Below are 17,422 nucleotides of genomic sequence, written 5' to 3'. Positions count from 1 at the left end.
GCTCCAAAGTTTTGCCTTTCTTATCTGCAATATTCAAACTTTTGAATAAAACCCATCCAAAGTTACAAGCATTTTCTTCAATTTGACTTTCTTCTTGAAATCTAAAACTGCCAACATTCAAAACTCCTCTGGTTTACTCTGAAACTGTATACAAAAGATGGAGGAAGCCATTATGATGTCATCCATCGGTGGATGATATCCCAGAGTGAACCTCATGCTGAGCATTTTCATCACCGTCATCTTGATGTGCATAATCTTAAAGTACCGCCATTCACCAGGATGACACCCTAAGGCATACCCTTTATGGGGGTTTTATTGGTCAATGTTACATTACATTACTTTATAGGTATAACATCAAACATGGCAATAAATAAATGCAAGGGAACCTTATATACTTGAAAATAAAATAAGAAAGCAGTAAGGAAACAGTAGGATGGGGCTAAGTATCAGTATCACGTATCACTTTCTCTAGGGACACCATTATCATTGTGCTGTCACCAAATACCAACATTTCGAATAAAACACGCAGACACTCTAAAGAGAATTCTCCACTAATGTGACCTACTGAGGTCCCACACACACACACACACACACACACACACACACACACACACACACACACACACACACATATACACACTGACAGCAAAATGCAGCTGCTAAAAATATTTTCTTATTTAGTTATTTACTTAGATGCCATGATGTATCAATTGCTACAAAATCAGTGCAATACCATCGTTACTGTGGGTAATGTGTGATGATATTATCATCTCAATCGTGACTCTATGATTACCCACATTAGTAAACAGTAAACATCTCTCTCCCTTTCTTGAAGCCAGCTTCCTGATCTTGAAACTGGGGCAGGCACCGAGTCTGAGGGAAGTCACTTGTCTGCCTAATTTATTTAACCAATCTTGATGTGGCAGACAGAGGAACCTGATGTGAGGGCTGCAGAGAGAACAACTGCTCTGCAAAAAGTTATAACGAAGCGTCCAGGCCCACAGTCCCACCTGTACCGTGTCAAGTAAATTGTTTATATTCTTCTAAGTGCGTTATTAAGTAAAGTGACACCAGTTTGGGGGTTATATACAGTCTGCTTCTGGAAAGTTGTCATGTGAACACAAACCAGAGAAGCCACTGAGCACAGACAAAAGAGAGAATGGACACATTTTCTGTTCATTTTTAAAGTGGTGTTGAGCAAGAGTTCTCCAGGCTTTCTGGAGGTCTTATATGTTTTGGAGGGGTTTTTGGACATTGGCTGCTTGGCTCCAGTGTTTATCTTTCTTATATGTGTCTATACATAGAAAAGAATCCATTTTAAATTGTGTCTGTACACATTTTACTACTAGCAGCCTGTAAAAGATAAATAAGTAAATAGATAAATAAAGGCAAACTTTGTTCCCATTTCTTTAGCAGAACTTGTGAAAAATATGAGAGACAAACAGAGTCACGTGACCTCAAAGCTGGTACAACTGTGAGTGTCTACAGCTTGGAGCTGCATTTCACACAGTGGTATTGGGAATGGTGTTGGTGTGAAAACTGATGGAAATACGGAGATAGAAAAGTGTCTTCAGATTTTGATTTACCCTGAATTATCATCTGGAAAGGTTTTGATTAGCAACAGCTTCATTTTTCAACAAAAGCAGTAAAAGCATGAATAGAAGAACACACAACAGAGCACTATCGGCCAACATCCAAAGCGTTTAATGTCCTTCAGGAAGCCTGGAGAACTACTCCTGAAGACTACTTAAAGAAACAAAGAGAGTTCAGGCTGTGCTGAAGAATAAAGGTGGTCACACCAATTATTGACTTGCAAGCTCATTAGAACTGAACAAACTTAGTTTTTGCCTTCTATACTATATTTTAATGTATGTGTGGAGATATTTCAATAAATAACTGTATCTACTTTCCATTTTCCTATAAAAAATATAAAGAAATGTCAGGTACTGTATACTGTACGCACATGTATCTATCTTCTCAGCTATGCCACCACCCATGATGTTTAAAGCAAACGTCTGCATACTTTCCATGAAAGTATGCAGACATGTGAAAGTGTTTAATCACTAAGCTTCTAAAGATTTTCATACCAAATATTGACTTTTAAGCCTATTAGAATTGAACAAACTCTGCTTTTGCCTTATGTGCTATATTTCCATGTATTTTTGGACATGTTTCAATAACATATTGCACCTATTACACCTTTAATCAAGAAATTCAGATTTTTTTCACAGTACTGTTTTGTTTTTGTGACAAATGTATGGATGGAAAATGCCCCTAAACTAAGAAAAAGGTTTTAGTAAATTTAGAGAAGTAAATCCAGAAAAATGCGATCTGAGCTCACCACCTAAAGTTTTACTGTGGGCGTAAAAAAAAAAAAAGCAGCAAAAAAGAAAAAAATGCCATTACCTTTGAATTATGCATTTTTCCTCTTGTCTGCACAACAGTCTGTCATGACTGCAAACTCTCCGGAGAGACAAGGAGGTGTGGGAATAAACAAGGAGTCGCTGGAGAAGCACTTTGTTAGAACAGCGCTTCACGGACAGCTGAGCACATAGTGAGACAAAGTGATCTGAAAGCCAACAAACAATTTAGAGTTCAAACTCAGCAAATACAGCCAGCATTATGAATCCAGCACATGGGCCTAAACATCTGCGGTAGCAGTTGTCAGCTTTCGTTTGAGGTGGTTGTCAATGTGCCATCTGTCTTAGTGAGCACTAAACGCTTCTTCTACTGGGAGAAGAGAGGGGAATGAAAGAGTTGGCTCAGCTGAACACTCAGTCAGAAACATTCCTTAATGGGAAGTGCTTGACTGAAGAGGCAGAAATCAGAGCACTGAAACACACAGACAGGTATACACAGCAAACACAGGGTTATTGTACCTGTGTCAACACCACACCTGCAAGGCTTCATTGTGGACCTGCATGGCCTATGGCATAGGAATGCGTCCTAAAATTGTGGTTTTCTTGATATCTCACTGGGGAGAACATTCACACAACATCTATAAACTGAGAAAAAGGGAGTCATTTTGTATTTCATGTGCCACAAGGTTCAAGAACTGCTTAGCTTACAAGTGTGCCACACATGTAAACACACACGCACACAGCTGCTAGTTGCTGTAATGTGTAATGGGTCATGACCAGATCTGTCAACAGCTCTGCAACCTGTGGGAAGACCTGTTGATACAATGAGGAATGAATGGACCTGCAATGTGTCTTTGATCCCCTGGAGGATCAGAGTGATGACCTGCTACAAGGAAACCGGACTCTGTTAAACAGTGATCCTGCACTGCTACGTTGAAATAGACGAAGAAAGTAAACTAGCTGTCATCTGTGGAAGAATGAGCAAGATTTTTACAGCTTTTAATTTCTTCATATGACTACTTCTGTAACTCATATTGTATATCATCAATACCTACAAAGAAAAAGTGAATATTGAGTGTTCAAATGTATCCTCTTATCTAAATGAGTTTTTGCCATCTTACATTTGTGACTTTGGAGCATCTCTACATCTGATTGGTTTGGACAAAATGGTTCGCACTTAGTGTCTTGAACGATACAAATGTAAGCGCATATATAAAGTAAATAAGAGAATAAGTATATTTTATTACATTTGTTTCTCCGTGCATGATCAACTTTAAACGACAACAGGTGAAACAACTGTAGGCAACGCAAAGTGGATGATCCTGAGTTAAGCCCGTCCACTTGATGAGTGGGATTCACTCATCAAGCATCACTTTGTCGCTGATGGTTGATCACTAGTGGACATTCCTGTAGGTAACCCTCTCATTTATTTACTACCTTGTCATATGTCAATGAGTGCTATCCTGCGCTCTCAATCATTTGCCTCAACATTGAGAAAAGTTTAAATTGGACCCGCCCACTTTGCAGGTATTTCGCCCATCCTCTCTTGAAGTCATTGAATGTAACTGAGTTCCTGTGTGGACAGGGCTTTAAACTTTTCTCAACTTTAAAATGAGATATAGAAAATACCTACCAATAATCATAAAGGACTGTACACCTACAGCAGCCTCATGGCTACAGGTAACCCATCCCACGAAGCTCCTGGTGCACAGTCTTTATGCTGATGTTAATAAAAGAGGATATGTGGAATGCTGCAGTTACTGAGTCAGCAGAGCATTCATGACTCTTACACACTAAGCACCTCAACATACCTCACTCGGAAACTCTGTTCTTGACTTTATAAAATCGGCCACTTCTCAGCTGAGCTGAGATCTATTTCTTTCAGTGGAATTGTTCTCCTGAGCACTGGCATGTCTGGTTGATGATCTATTATGCGTGTTGATACTTGAGTTGTGCTTTCTGTTTAGTAGAAGTGAATAATGATTCATGAGTTAACCTGACTCGATGACTCCATCTTTTTTATATATGCTATGTTCCACACTGCAATAATATCAGTTATAGTTGATCATGAAATATCTATGACAACTGGACCAAAAACACTTGAATTCAAAGATTAAGAGGTGCAACCCAATACTTTTGGCCATAAAGTGTAGAGCAACCTCGAGCCTAGAAGCTACCAGTTGTCAGCAACAAAGCGATGTACATTGAGCAAAGTGCTTCCTTTGCGATTGCCCCTTAAATCTGGTTTTCAAACCTAAAAAACAGAATTTTTGAAATCTTAGATTGGCTTTATTTATGGGTGAAAATAAGCTTTGGTTATTTTTTTCTCACTAAAACCTTTTGCAGCATGCCTGCTAATTGGCTGTGTTGAAAAAGCTAGATCTATCTATTTTCTTCTATAATTTTCAAGGTTGTATTCCTGTTTGATAATTATAAAAAGCAAATCCTTTTGGCACTTTTGTTCAAATAACAAATAAAAGATGACAGCAAAACATGCTTGTGTAAAGCAGGAGAGGACAAAACAAGTCTGGATACCTGAGACTAAACAAAGTAAGCAAATGTGTTTGTTTGATGTCCGAACATTGGCTGATAGCTAAATCTTGTTATTATGATTTATTATGATGAATAAATAAGGAGAAAAGGAGAATTTGGAGAATTCTTTTCATGCTGCAACATGAAAAGATTTTTTTTCACGTATAAATCGTGTTTGCAGGTTAAGCTGGCTTTCGGGAGCACACTGGATGTGCTTTGCCCTATGCAAAGCCCAGTGGCTTAACAGGACCATAACAATCAAACAGTCATTTTGTGTAGCTTAGGCCAGAGCCTGCGGGCTGACTGCAGGCAGCCTACAAGCGTAACATTGAGCAATAAAGGATCCAGAGTTTATGTCATGCTGGCACATACAGCACAGAGCGGGACCAAGCTTTTCTCTTAAAATTAAACTCTTCTGTTTTAACCATCAGAGCTAACTAAACCATCCCAACATTGATAAGTGGTGTTGAGAAATGCCACCGCATTAATGGTTAAAAACAGTGCAAAAATGACAGGTTACCAACAAAAGCCATCATTCAGGAATAAACTAGAACCCAGTTTCAGCCAAAACTCTCACAATCTCACAGCTAGAGAGACTACAACATGATCTTCCAGACAAAAAATAGCTTATTGTGAGCTGTGTCAGCAGTGACATAGACACGCACTCGGCTCACAATCACAATATATGTAGCCTTGCTGAAAACAATACCTCAGGCTCCTTTATCAGCCACTGATTTGATGTTTTTCGTCTGTAGCCCTTCAGTTTTTGGGCTGTTATTGTATCATTGATGAGCTAGTGCATGGTGATGTGTGGATCTGTGAACAGAGCTAATGGAAAGAGATTAAATAAAAGCACTGATGAGCAGACAGAGACTGAAGCCTTGTCACATCTGCAGTGTCATCCACTTAACTCTGATGGCAAATCGCATTTCAGAAGAACGAGACAAGAGACAGAGAGGTAATAAGTGAGATGAAAGAGAACGTAGAAAGCAGACCAGTCAGGGATGATTTGTGAAGAAGCCCCATCAGAATGTACGCACTGGCATTGGTCCTAAAAGGCAATAGGCATACCCCGCCTTCTTCACTGCCCTCCCTTGACTTCTAGTAATGGATTTACATTCTCAGGACCGGTGTGTACAAATCTACTAGATGCACATGCATACAAACACACGGCATATGGAGGTTGCCAAATTACCGAGCCATTCAGCTATCAAAAGAGACACCTCGGATTCATGTCACTGCTGTGTTTTGCACACTGTAGCCAATTACAAATAAACCGGTGCATCGTCTATCTCTCATTTACAGATCGACAGACAAGGCGGCTATTTTTACCTCTGCAAAAAAGCAGAAACTGTTTTCACACTCCGCCAACTGGAACTGTGCCTTTCATTAAGGAAATCTATTTAGAGCTGAGCAGGGGAGCGGCAAAGGAGTGGGGGAAAGATGAGCACTGATTAAATCTTTCAATGAAAATGTTTGAGGCTCTCTCTGTTATTTCATCACCGCACAGGCCAGGCGCTTTGCAATAAAAATGAGGCGGAGTGTATTTTGCTTTCAGGATCCTGAATCGAGACAACACACTTCAAAAAGTGTTTGTCGTTGGCTCATCTCCAGGACTCAGCTGGTGTCAATCACATGTGTGCCGTTGGATGAGCAGGTCAGCAAACTGTGACCTCGCCATCTGTGTATGTGTCAGAGGCAATTAGGCTCATAAACACATCAGGATACTAAAAATAATGTGGATAAAAGAGAGAAACACTAATAAGTAAATTTATACACAGAAAGCAATTAGAAGCTAATTGATATCAAGGACATAAAAGGTACAAATACAGGGAAAAAACGCCTGTCCTGGAAATATTTTGGTCAAACATTGACCATCTGATCTAGTCTCAGATTTCTTGAAAATGGGGAGCGGCAAAGGTCCTTATGATTTATCCTTTACAGTCTGCGGGTGCCATTCTTTGAAATGATGCAGGCCTTACCCTCTTCAAACACAATACCTAACTACCACTAGATTCACTCACTGCTGTTGTCTCATTGTCTAAACCTCCTTCTGTTTTTAGTGTAAGTAAAACTGATGGGGCGTGTCGAGACATCCTCTCCCTGCATGCACCGCTAATAGCAGCTGAGGCTTCCCAGTTGGCTTTCCATTAAGTGCCAGTCAACTGGGTGGTGGACCATTCGCTCATTTACTCAGACAACATGATATCCTTGTTTCCTATGGTGTGCATTGTTTCAGATTAAGTGGCAACAGAGTTGCTAAATATCACCTTTAAGATTTTTGCTTGATAACTTGTTTATCTGCATACTAGAATTAGGTGACCCCGTGTTTGAATGTTACTTAACACTAATTATAAGATATGTGTCTGTGCAACGACAGCATCGGCGGCCAAAAATTAACGTTGAGCCAGAGCCCAAATCCAGTATATGATGCTAGGAGGCTACGCCCATCATTCACAAAGTTCGTGGTTTCCCCTCGATCAGTCATGCTTGACATCTTTTAGAATATACGGGTCATGAGGAAGGAGGCACTAACCAGCAGTTTACAGGAAAATATACACTAATGTGCAAAAGTATTGAGCCAGTCTAATTTATTTGGATTTTGCTACCATGTAGTCAGACTTGCTTGTCATTTTTATTGTTGTTGAGCAATAATTCTCCACACTTTCCTGAAGTTTTTCTTTTGACATATCCACTTCTTTGCTTATGTTCAAGTGAGAACGTGTTGCCAATCCCTATACCTGGCCATTTTCACTGTTAAATCACTTTACACTGAGCTGTGAATCATTGAAGCACAAAAAAGGAACCTAAATCAAGGGATGAACCTTTTTTTCTAGACTTAACAGACAACTTAGCAAAGAACCAATCTCTGTGTATTTAGGTATTTCGTTATTTGCAGCATGTCGCTAAAACACAAAATGTGTTACAATTATTTAGCTGAATCTATTTTTTTAAATTCCAAAAATAACATCATCTGATACTTTTTCTTCACCAAAAACATGATTATTGAAGAGCCATTGATCAATATTTTTGTGTGCCGCGTGTCACTAAATAATTTGAGGAAACTGGACATGTGAAGGTGAAAAAAAGACACTACAGAAGATGAGCAGTATCTTCAAGCCACATCCAAAAGAAAAACAGCAACAAAAAATAATAATAACAATCCAACAAAGGCCTTGCTAGAGTTGGCCCTTCAGTTGATCCATCTATGGTTCACTGAAGCCTCATCAGAAATGGTCCCAAATGAAGGATGGCTGTCAAGAATCCATTCTTAAGGAAGTGAAACAGGGAGAAAAGGCTGAGGGATGCCAAATGACACACAAATTGGACAGAAAATCACTGGTAACAGGTCTTATGGAGTGATGAATCCAAACTTGACATTTTTGGTTCAAATAATCAGAAGCCCAACAGTGAGAGTCTACAGCCATCTGGAAAACACGGTGAAGGCTCGTTCATTTTAGACAGTGGGGTTGGGGATCTTTTGAAATTGATGGATTTATAAATTCGGATTTGACCAAATGCAACACCATCTGTAAACATTGTGATTGGCCATAGCCTTATCTTTCAGCACAATGATTCCAAACGAACTGCCAGTGCAGTAAAAACATACCCTGACAGAAAAGCACACAATGGAACAATATCAGTCATTGATTGGCCTCCCCGGAGCTGTGACCTCTCTGGGATCATCTTTACAGAAAATGTGAAAGAAAAAAGGCAGCCAACATCCAAAGAAGAGCTTTGAATCTCCTTCAGGAGGCCCGGAGAACTGTTCCTGAAGACTACTTCCAGAAATAAGAAGAGTTCAGGCTGTGATGAAGAATAAAGGCAGTCATACCACATACTAATTTCAAGCTCATTAGAACTGAACAAACTTTGTTTTTTCCTCACGTTTTGATAAATAACTGTATCTACTTCCCATTTTCCAGGAAGAATAAAAAGAAATGACATGTACTGTATACTGTATCTCCCCAGCTAGACAACCTTCCTAAAAGAACTATAAGACATTGATTTATGTGGCTCCAGTCAGTTGTTTTGGGATTTTCTTTGCCACCAACCATGAAGTTAAAAGGGAAACACTTTCACGGAAAGTATGCAGACATGTGAAAGTGTTTAATCACTAAGCTCCTGTGGGCGCATGCCTGGGGGATTTTCGAAGTGGCATTGGGAGCATGCTGTCAACACAAAGGCATCTGTGGACACACTTATGGATTGCACATAAACAAACACACACACAGAATCAAAGATGTATTAGTATTCACTGACAATTTATGAGAATTGACAAACAATCCTGTTGTGCGTCTTCAGTCGAGAGTTAGCTAAAGAAAAGTTTCTAAAGAAGAGGAAGACAATCTATGGTTTGTATATATCCTGCCTTTACAGGTGCTTCATCTCATTTGAGCTGAGCCACGTCGCAATCAGTACATCTGGGGACTTCTACTATCAGCAATCGCAAACGCAGATATAGTCCCAGCCCCGGTAAATAATAACTTTGAGTCTTTGCTGTGTGTACGTAGCTCTTCGCAATCAATATTGTAAGAAAATCACCATCTAGGTCAAGACAGCTAAAGGAGAGAGACGCTTTTTAGACACTTTTTTTACCAGCGGGTTGAAAAAGAAATCTTTAGCGCTCCCAGTCACACATAAAAAGCCATCTGATGTGCCTTCCCTGGCTGAGCAAAACAAATGTGTTTCCTCCATTTTACCGTGTGATTTAAACATGCTTAATATGGTTTATCAAATAAATCCTAGACATAAACTGGATTGATTAAATCCACAGAAACCTTCAAAAAAAGAAAAAGAAAAAAAAGAAACATCATTATCTGAGCTCTGGTGTGCAAATCAGTCAGGGTAGAAAGAAGAATCTGTAAAGGGCCCTTTCTTTTTCTTCTGATGACATGTGCCGTGTGTAATCACGCTACAATGACTGCAGCCTTTTCAGATTTGTGTGTCTAGAGGACAAACAGAGGCTGGGACACTTTGATTATGAGGGAGAGCGAGGGCAGTGCAGCTGCTGTCCGCGCTAACAGCATCTCCTCTGCTTCATTAGATATCGCCTGTGTCTGTGTTGAGTCTCGATGTTTGTTTCAGGCGATGGGAAACATGAATCAAAGCATTCTGAGGTTTGCTCTCTTGCTTCCTGTGTGCAGAGAAAGAAAGCACTTATACAGCAACAAAATCCTCTCCAGGGACTGGAGAGAGGAGTGAGGGGGAAACAGAGCAACGCAGCACTTTGATTCCTGTCCCCAATGGTCTGAAATCCAGAAATGATAGCTGTATGTACAGAGTCACGTGGGAGCTGGTAAAATTGATAGGATGGCAAAGGGTTGTTTTTTTTTACACAGCTCAAACTGCTTTAAAGAGTTGGGAGCAAAGCCAAAGAGTGAGGCTGAAAAGAATGAGAGAAAATGATCCTGTAGTTTCTTTGCTGTGCAAACATCACTGAGAGAGATGACAGGATAAAATGCGCGCTGTCGAGACCATACAGAGGTGTCAGGACTGATTAACAGAAAAGATGCATCATTGTCCTCAACATTAGACGCTGTATTTTTAGCTGATTTGTAACATCTAGTTATTAGAAGGTGAGATTTTCATTCGTGAGGCATTTTCAAGTTTACATACTGGGATATCTTTTAAAGAAACAAATGTATACAACCTGTCAGCCAAGAAAAACTGCTCTTTTTTTTTCGTTTAGAATCGACAGATGTTCTCAGCTGTCCTCAAATACGATGATAATATGTTATAAACGTGAAGAAAGGACTTTGTTACCTGTACTTGATTGACCTCTTACCGGTCAGTCCACTAAGTCATGACTTTTCTTTGTTTTGAAAACTTGTTTGGTGACCTGTTGCATGTCACACCCCTCTCTTCCCTTGTTCCACATCTCTGAACCATACATATTTCTATTCATTCACATCTTATATTTACCAAATAAAGTATCTAACACATGAAATAGACTTCCACACATACAGATGAACTTTGAAATGTGTATCTTTACTCATAAATCTTTGGATCTTGCTCTTTGTTTTTCAGTAGCTTTCATCTTTTGTTCCACATGCAGTAACACGGGCTGCCAGGGTGGATTAAAAGCCTTCTTTTCCTGGTCTTCAGTGGCCCATCATTTCTCTTGTCGCTTCACAGAAGCTGGGGGTCCCCGAGGTCAGCCCCTTGACAAATGGACCAACTCATTGTGTGAACCAAGAAGGAAAGGAGACCGAAAGAGTGAAAGGATATTTGTTGCTACCACGGTGAGTAGAGACCCTGCCATTTGCTTTTTTCTGACCGACGCCCACTTGAGGAAACTCCAAGCTGTGCAGCACACATGGAGACAGCGGCTTGAGAGGCCCACTTAATGCCGCCATCACTTACACACACACACCATAATCCCACGGGACCTCTGTCTCCCCCTTAAAAGTGAGGCTGACACGAGCCTCAGTCTCAACCCTAAAAATCCCAGCTGACCACTGCACTCACGCACACACACACATAAATATGCACACAATTCCCCACATGAGAAAGTGGGGGGCCCTATGCCGAGCAGGTGATGCAGTAGTCGCACACACTGCAAGCTGTGTGGGCATAAGTGTGCGTGTGTTTGTGTGATAGAGGGGGGCTCATTTGCCGTCTGTCAGTCCTGTCAGACCTGCTGCTTGCATGATCAGCCAGTCGCTGTTTCTCTTCTCCTGGGGTTTCTCGGTTGTGTGTGTCTGTGCATGTGTGTGTGCATGGTGGCATGTGTTTCTTACAAGACTGCTCTGACTCACAGATCAATCCATCCAGGTGTATCGTCCTAATTGTATTACTGGGGCCGATATCAGTTAATGACACAACCACCACAGCCCCCTCTTCTCCACGAGTTTGGTTTGACAGCGATTCGACCTGGTTACACATTATGCCGTCATACCCAGCGGGCGAAGGATTTAAAGCTGCACTAGGCAAGATTTTGATCTGAAAATATATTTATCAACTCATCCTAATTCATAAACTGGGACTGGAGGGGAAAAAGACTCAGGATTCAAGTCAATTAACCCCACGAAACTCTGATGCTACTTTTTTGTGGAACTGATCAAAGTTTAGCAGTATTTTGAAACTATAAAAAATATTAAGTAGGCACTTGTGATAGCTGAACAGAAAATATTTGCATCATATTTCTAAAATCTAAATTTTTTTTTGTTGCTTTTGTATGTCATTTCCTTTACCAGTTTGCAAAATCCCCCAGCGCAGGTTTAAATCACTTCTGTTAGTGATTAAGCCACTGTTACAGCACATTTACAATGATAAGGTCATGATCCATGGGCAATTCACACTAAAGCGCACTAAATATGGAGTTTTTAATATTAAATATCGTTGCCTCTGGTGCAATCCTGCAATCCTGATCTTGCTAAATCTTTCCTATGTTTCATGACCTTTAAGCAAGACAATGCCGTTTTTAACAGATTAATATATCTGTGTTGCTTGGAGCGGATAATAAAGATTAAGACATAGGTCACCAACAGTTCACACACAGATGAGCACCTTCAGAGACAACACAGTTCCACGATGAGTGAAACATGCATATGAAAAGTCAAGCCTAAAGGACTAAAGGTTGTGATACATACCTTGTCAAACAGAGACTTCCATTGCTGAGACAAGTAAAAAGAGAAAAAGAGCGTGTGAAGCAATGAATAAGAGGAATAGATGGGAAGAAAAATAAACTCAGAAACAGGTACCAGACAGGAGGGAAGCACCTGTTTGATAATGATGAATCTCGGCCAAAAGGGCTTCCTTCACTAAGCATTTGCCATAATTGCAGTCTTGCGATCACATGCAGCTATTATCTGATCATTACGGTCAATGAGCCGCAGCAAAAGATAACAAGGTACCAAAAGTGTGCCTCATTATGTGTAAAAGGTAGTATGCTGTGAGCGTGTGTCTTTGGAAAAGATGAAGCAAAGTGCTGGGTGCTTTTACTAACTCGGCTCTCAAAAGAATAAACAGTATTTTAAATTCCATCTCGTGTCTTTGTAAAACGCTTGTTTTTGTCAGTTGTGCCACTGAATTTAGGGACAAATGACTTTCTGAAATTAATTTTAGAGGGACTGTGTTTAACTTCGCTCAAAGAAAAAGAAGCTGAAGGTCCTGATTCATAACTGTGAAAATGTCAAAAGGTTACAGGGGTCATGTGTTCACTTGACGCCACATTGTGTAGACCTACTTCTTCTGGAGCCACTGGGATGACTTCGGTACTTTCCAAAACCTCGATCTCCTCGCCTTCTGCGTTGGCCGCCACCGCCGGAGAGATGTTCACCGGCGCCTCCCGGGTTCCGCCTGTCATTCTCAGGCTGCTCTTCTCCATACACCCACGGAGAGCAGCGATGCGGTCCTTAGGAACGACTCCACATGCTGTAGTTTAAAATCCCATGCTCCCGCCGCGATGAATTAAACGTGTGCGCACTCCGGTTATGCCCGACGCACTTTCACATAGACAGAGCAAGCAAAGCTTCATCCGCAAGGGAGAAGTTGACGTCTGACAGTTTAGTAAAAGCCAGTTAGGGGATAAAAAAAAGTATCCATACAGTGTCACACAATTTGTCAATACATCGTTAGTCAGCAGTGACAAAAGGTTTTCAGAGGTGGAGATGAGTCTTTCCGCGAAAAGAGGCGACGATCCAAGTTTGCGATGCTGGGGACGCACATTGGCAGAGCGAGTCTTCTCACTTCGAGAGGTGCGACGCAGCAGCAGCAGAACGCAGATCCAACTGAAAAAAAATAATTACATCATCAGTAGTGACAACAACATGAAACCCAGAAAAGGGATGACGACATCGACCTATGAAGTCTCGTATGGCCTCTCCGGGCAGAGGTAAAAGTCTACTTCAGAAGCGTGGGCACATGGCACACTGGGAGAGAAGTTCAGTTATGTGCCAGCTTCTTTTTTGTGGTGCGTCACGTTACCTGGCACGCTGTTTTCTGCCGGTCGACGGCGCAGAGCGGGAAAGGCCGTCTGGTTTCTCCACCGTGCGCCGTGCAAGAAACCTCACTAGGGGGCGGGGGGCACAAAACGACCGCCTCAGACGGGATGGTTGGATCAGCTCCAGGAGACGCCGCGACTCTGCTCCATCCGCATACGTCCTTCCAGGCACAGAGGGAGTGAAGAAGAGAGGGAAGGTGGGGGCGGAGAGATAAGGGAAGGGAGGGAGAAAGGGAGAGATTTGGCCGGCGGTGAGGAGGGATCACCAGCCACTGCCTCTCGGGGGTTTCGAGGAACTCCGGCTCCCTGAGCGAGCAGCTGGCTGTCGCTGGCTCGTGGGGTTTAGGGTGATTTGTGCACGATCGTAACGACTTGTGTTCATCTTTACTGCTTAAGTGTGACCATATGGAATACAACATGCTCATTTTTTATTTTTTACTTATTTTTATTTGTATTGTTTGTGGAAAAGTCTTGTTTTAAAAGACTTTTGTAGCTGTCGAGCACAGCTGTACCCAAAAGACAAGCCCCATCCACCCAACAATTAGAACATGCACTTGCCCTAATCTCTTCCTCCCCGTAAAACATTAAGGAAGCAGATGGTTTATTTTGGGAAAACACGATAACATTACTAAGCAAAGAATACTTCTGGAGCAGGCAGGTGTTTGTTCTTAAGCAATTTGCTCCCAAAATATAAATATTAAGCATAAAATATTCATGCAAAAATAAGGTTTAACCACAGAATCTTCTGAGGTAAAGGTAATTATGCGCCAAAAGCTGACAATTACTCTTAAAAATGATGGAGAATACCAGAGAGAATCACTGCATTGTAATCCACTATGTGTTTTGTTTTCCATGCATACACTGGTGAAGAAATTCATAAAGTTAAGTTTATGACACTTAAAATTTCCTAAGGGAGGACCCTCGCTTAATGTCCCACCATATGCTCAAATAAAAACTACAGACATAGTATCTTGGTTCAACATTTCCCTGTTAATATTTGCAGCTAGAGTGAGCATTTCACGTTTGGTCTGATCCATCTAATCTAAAACAGTCCATTCATTTAACTTTATTTTTATAGCACAAAATTACTGTAAAAGTCTACATTCACGATTTTATTTCAAGGTAAAGATTCCAAAAAAATCTCGAAGACAAACTCAACACAACAGTAAGCAAGCACTTGGCATACAGCTCTATTGTGCTATAAACACTAATTAATCATGCCCCAAAAAACAGCATACAAAATCGCTTCAGTCTAAAAGCGGGAAGGAGGGAGTGTCCAAAGCTATAAATTCCGTTTTATTTAGAGGGATATAAAATGTCCCCTCCAGCCCGCAGCTACAAAAAGCAGGGGCCCCACCTCAGACAAACACATACCAATTACCTGAGGAGACATCAAACAAACATAATAGTTGGGTGGAAGCCATGTATGAGGAGAAATTATGTGGTCTGCAGTGTGTGGGTTGATCAGTATCCATCAAGTAAACCTCCCCCAGGTACTTCGTGTTCGCATTACCATGGTAACCATATGACCAGTTGATATTTTTAACCCTGGGGGTCTCTCCCTGACTCCCACACAACAACGTGGGATTAAAGCTGAACTTTGTCATGTTGCTTAAAAAAGGAGGAAAACAGAATAATTGGTCAAAGGTCACCAGACCCAGTGTTGAGATTCTGTATTCTTATTTTGTGCTTTTTGTGCACTGGAGAGAAAAAAGTTTAATGGCAGTTTTTTAAACTTACTGTAGGTTGCACAAATAATTCACTCTTCATTACCTCACATGACCATCTCCGTGCAGGTGAAGCAGATGCATGAGCGACACCTTACGATCTGATTTGCACTTCTATTTATATCCTGAAGCAGAAACACAGCCCCAGACCATCACACTACCACCACCATGTTTGACTTTATGATGTTCTTTTTATAAAGCAGCATTTGTCTCTTCAGTCTACAGAATATTTTCTAAAAGCCTTGGGAATCATCAAAACATTTGATGGGTTTTTTACAAATCTGAGATGAACCTTTGTGTTCTTTTTGGTCACTAGTGATTTATTCATACTGGATCTCTCCCATGGATGTGCACTTCTCTCTTGTTGCTAAATTGTGAACACTGAACTGAGGCAAGTGAGGCCTGCAGTTCTTTAGATGTTGTTCTGGTTTCTTTGATTTGTCATTGAGTCTCTGTTGTTGTCATTGTCGTAGGATGGGCACTGCTGGGAAGCTTCACTACTTCACAAAGGTTCACAAAGTTTGGATAATGGCTGTCTCTGTGGTTCGCTGGAGTCCCAGAGCCTTATAAAAATGAAACGCTTTTTTAGATGGATTGATGTCAATGACTTTGATTCTCAGCTGTTTCTTTAGATTGTGGCATGATGCTTTTTGAGATCTTTTACCTGCTTCACTTTGTCAGAAAGATTCTGTTTAAGTGGCTTTAATTAGGCTTCAGTGTGGCTAATGAAATTAAAGTCAGCTTTCAAACAAACATGCATAATCACAGTTAATTGTGGGAAATTTGTTTTTCACACAAGGCTGACGATGCACTGAATTGTGACAAATATGCAAAAACCTAAGAAATCAAGGAGGTGGTAACTACTTTTTCATGACACCCTGTCTTATTGTAAAGCTCAGCCAGAATTGATCTTTTCAACTATAAAACCAGGCATAAAATCATAAAAGACACCAGAGAACCGGCAAACTTATTGTCTCAACAGCTGCAGACAGCCCAGGAATTTCCATTTAAAACAAGTACAAAACCAGCTTTGAGGTGGCTTTCACAGGTCATGTGTTAACATCAGCTGAAGAGCTGTAACCCAAGAGACAGAGGGAAAGGACAGAGGTGATGAGGAAAGAGAGTGTGAAGAAGAAACAGAGAGAGACAAGATGTTTGGTTAGAAAAACACCTGCTATGTGGGGGAACTTAGCTCATCTATAAATGAAGACCTGAACTGTATCACTTTCTTTTCGCATCCGTGTAGCTCAGGGCTGTTTGCAGGCACCAACTGCTCTTTATTAACACCATTCCTGATGGTGTGAAAGTGTTTATTTGCACTGAAATTAAAGTGACTGAGTGAATCAGTGATGGACTCATTGATTGTTAATTATTTAAATGTTGTTTTTCTTCTCTCCATTTTTATGTTTTGTATTCATTTATTTATTTGTTTGTGTATTTTGCATATCCCATACTTGCAGTAACAGATGCTGACTAAGTTTAATTAGGTTAAGTCTTTTAAAAAGTTTCCATTATTGAGTAGTTTTAGCTACTATGACCACTGTCTGCTGTAGAAAACACTATTTTTTTATTTAACTTCATATTATCTGTTGCTATAACTAGTCTGCTATTTAAAATGTATACAAGCACATTAATTTTAGCTAGACATTTGAACTAATGGCAGAAGTTATTTCACTCATTTATTCATTTGCTTTAACCAAGAACATCACAAATCTGTTATCTTTTTATATAATATATAAATATATAAAAATATATATAAGAAAAAAGACTTAAAGACTTTAAAACAGTAGTAATTAATAGAAACTAAAATTCCCAGAGATTTAAACGGAAACTCCCAGGAATTTCAATGTAGTTTA

At 40.4% G+C, this 17,422-nt stretch overlaps 1 protein-coding gene across 3 annotated transcripts in view; it reads right to left on the bottom strand.

The window, feature by feature from the left end:
* Positions 1–15,333, bottom strand: part of rhbdl3 (rhomboid, veinlet-like 3 (Drosophila)) — a 74,973-nt gene extending 59,640 nt beyond the window's left edge. The window contains exons 1-4 of one of the 3 annotated variants that reach the window (XM_004567809.4): positions 15,221–15,333; positions 13,824–14,000; positions 13,084–13,627; positions 12,488–12,511 (exon numbers count right to left, since the gene is read on the bottom strand). In XM_004567809.4, coding sequence (XP_004567866.1) covers positions 12,488–12,511; positions 13,084–13,224 — 165 coding nt within the window. In that variant the 5' untranslated portion in view covers positions 13,225–13,627; positions 13,824–14,000; positions 15,221–15,333. Of the gene's footprint in view, positions 1–12,487; positions 12,512–13,083; positions 13,628–13,823; positions 14,001–15,213 lie in introns of all 3 variants that reach the window. The other 2 variants (XM_076885046.1, XM_004567810.4) reach the window with 2 other exon arrangements.
* Between the last annotated feature and the right edge of the window lie 2,089 nt (positions 15,334–17,422).

Source organism: Maylandia zebra, linkage group LG6 (assembly GCF_041146795.1).
Source record: "Maylandia zebra isolate NMK-2024a linkage group LG6, Mzebra_GT3a, whole genome shotgun sequence".
NCBI lineage: Eukaryota > Metazoa > Chordata > Actinopteri > Cichliformes > Cichlidae > Maylandia > Maylandia zebra.
Note: the sequence above shows the minus strand (reverse complement) of the source record. Positions and strands in the feature narration are given on the sequence as shown.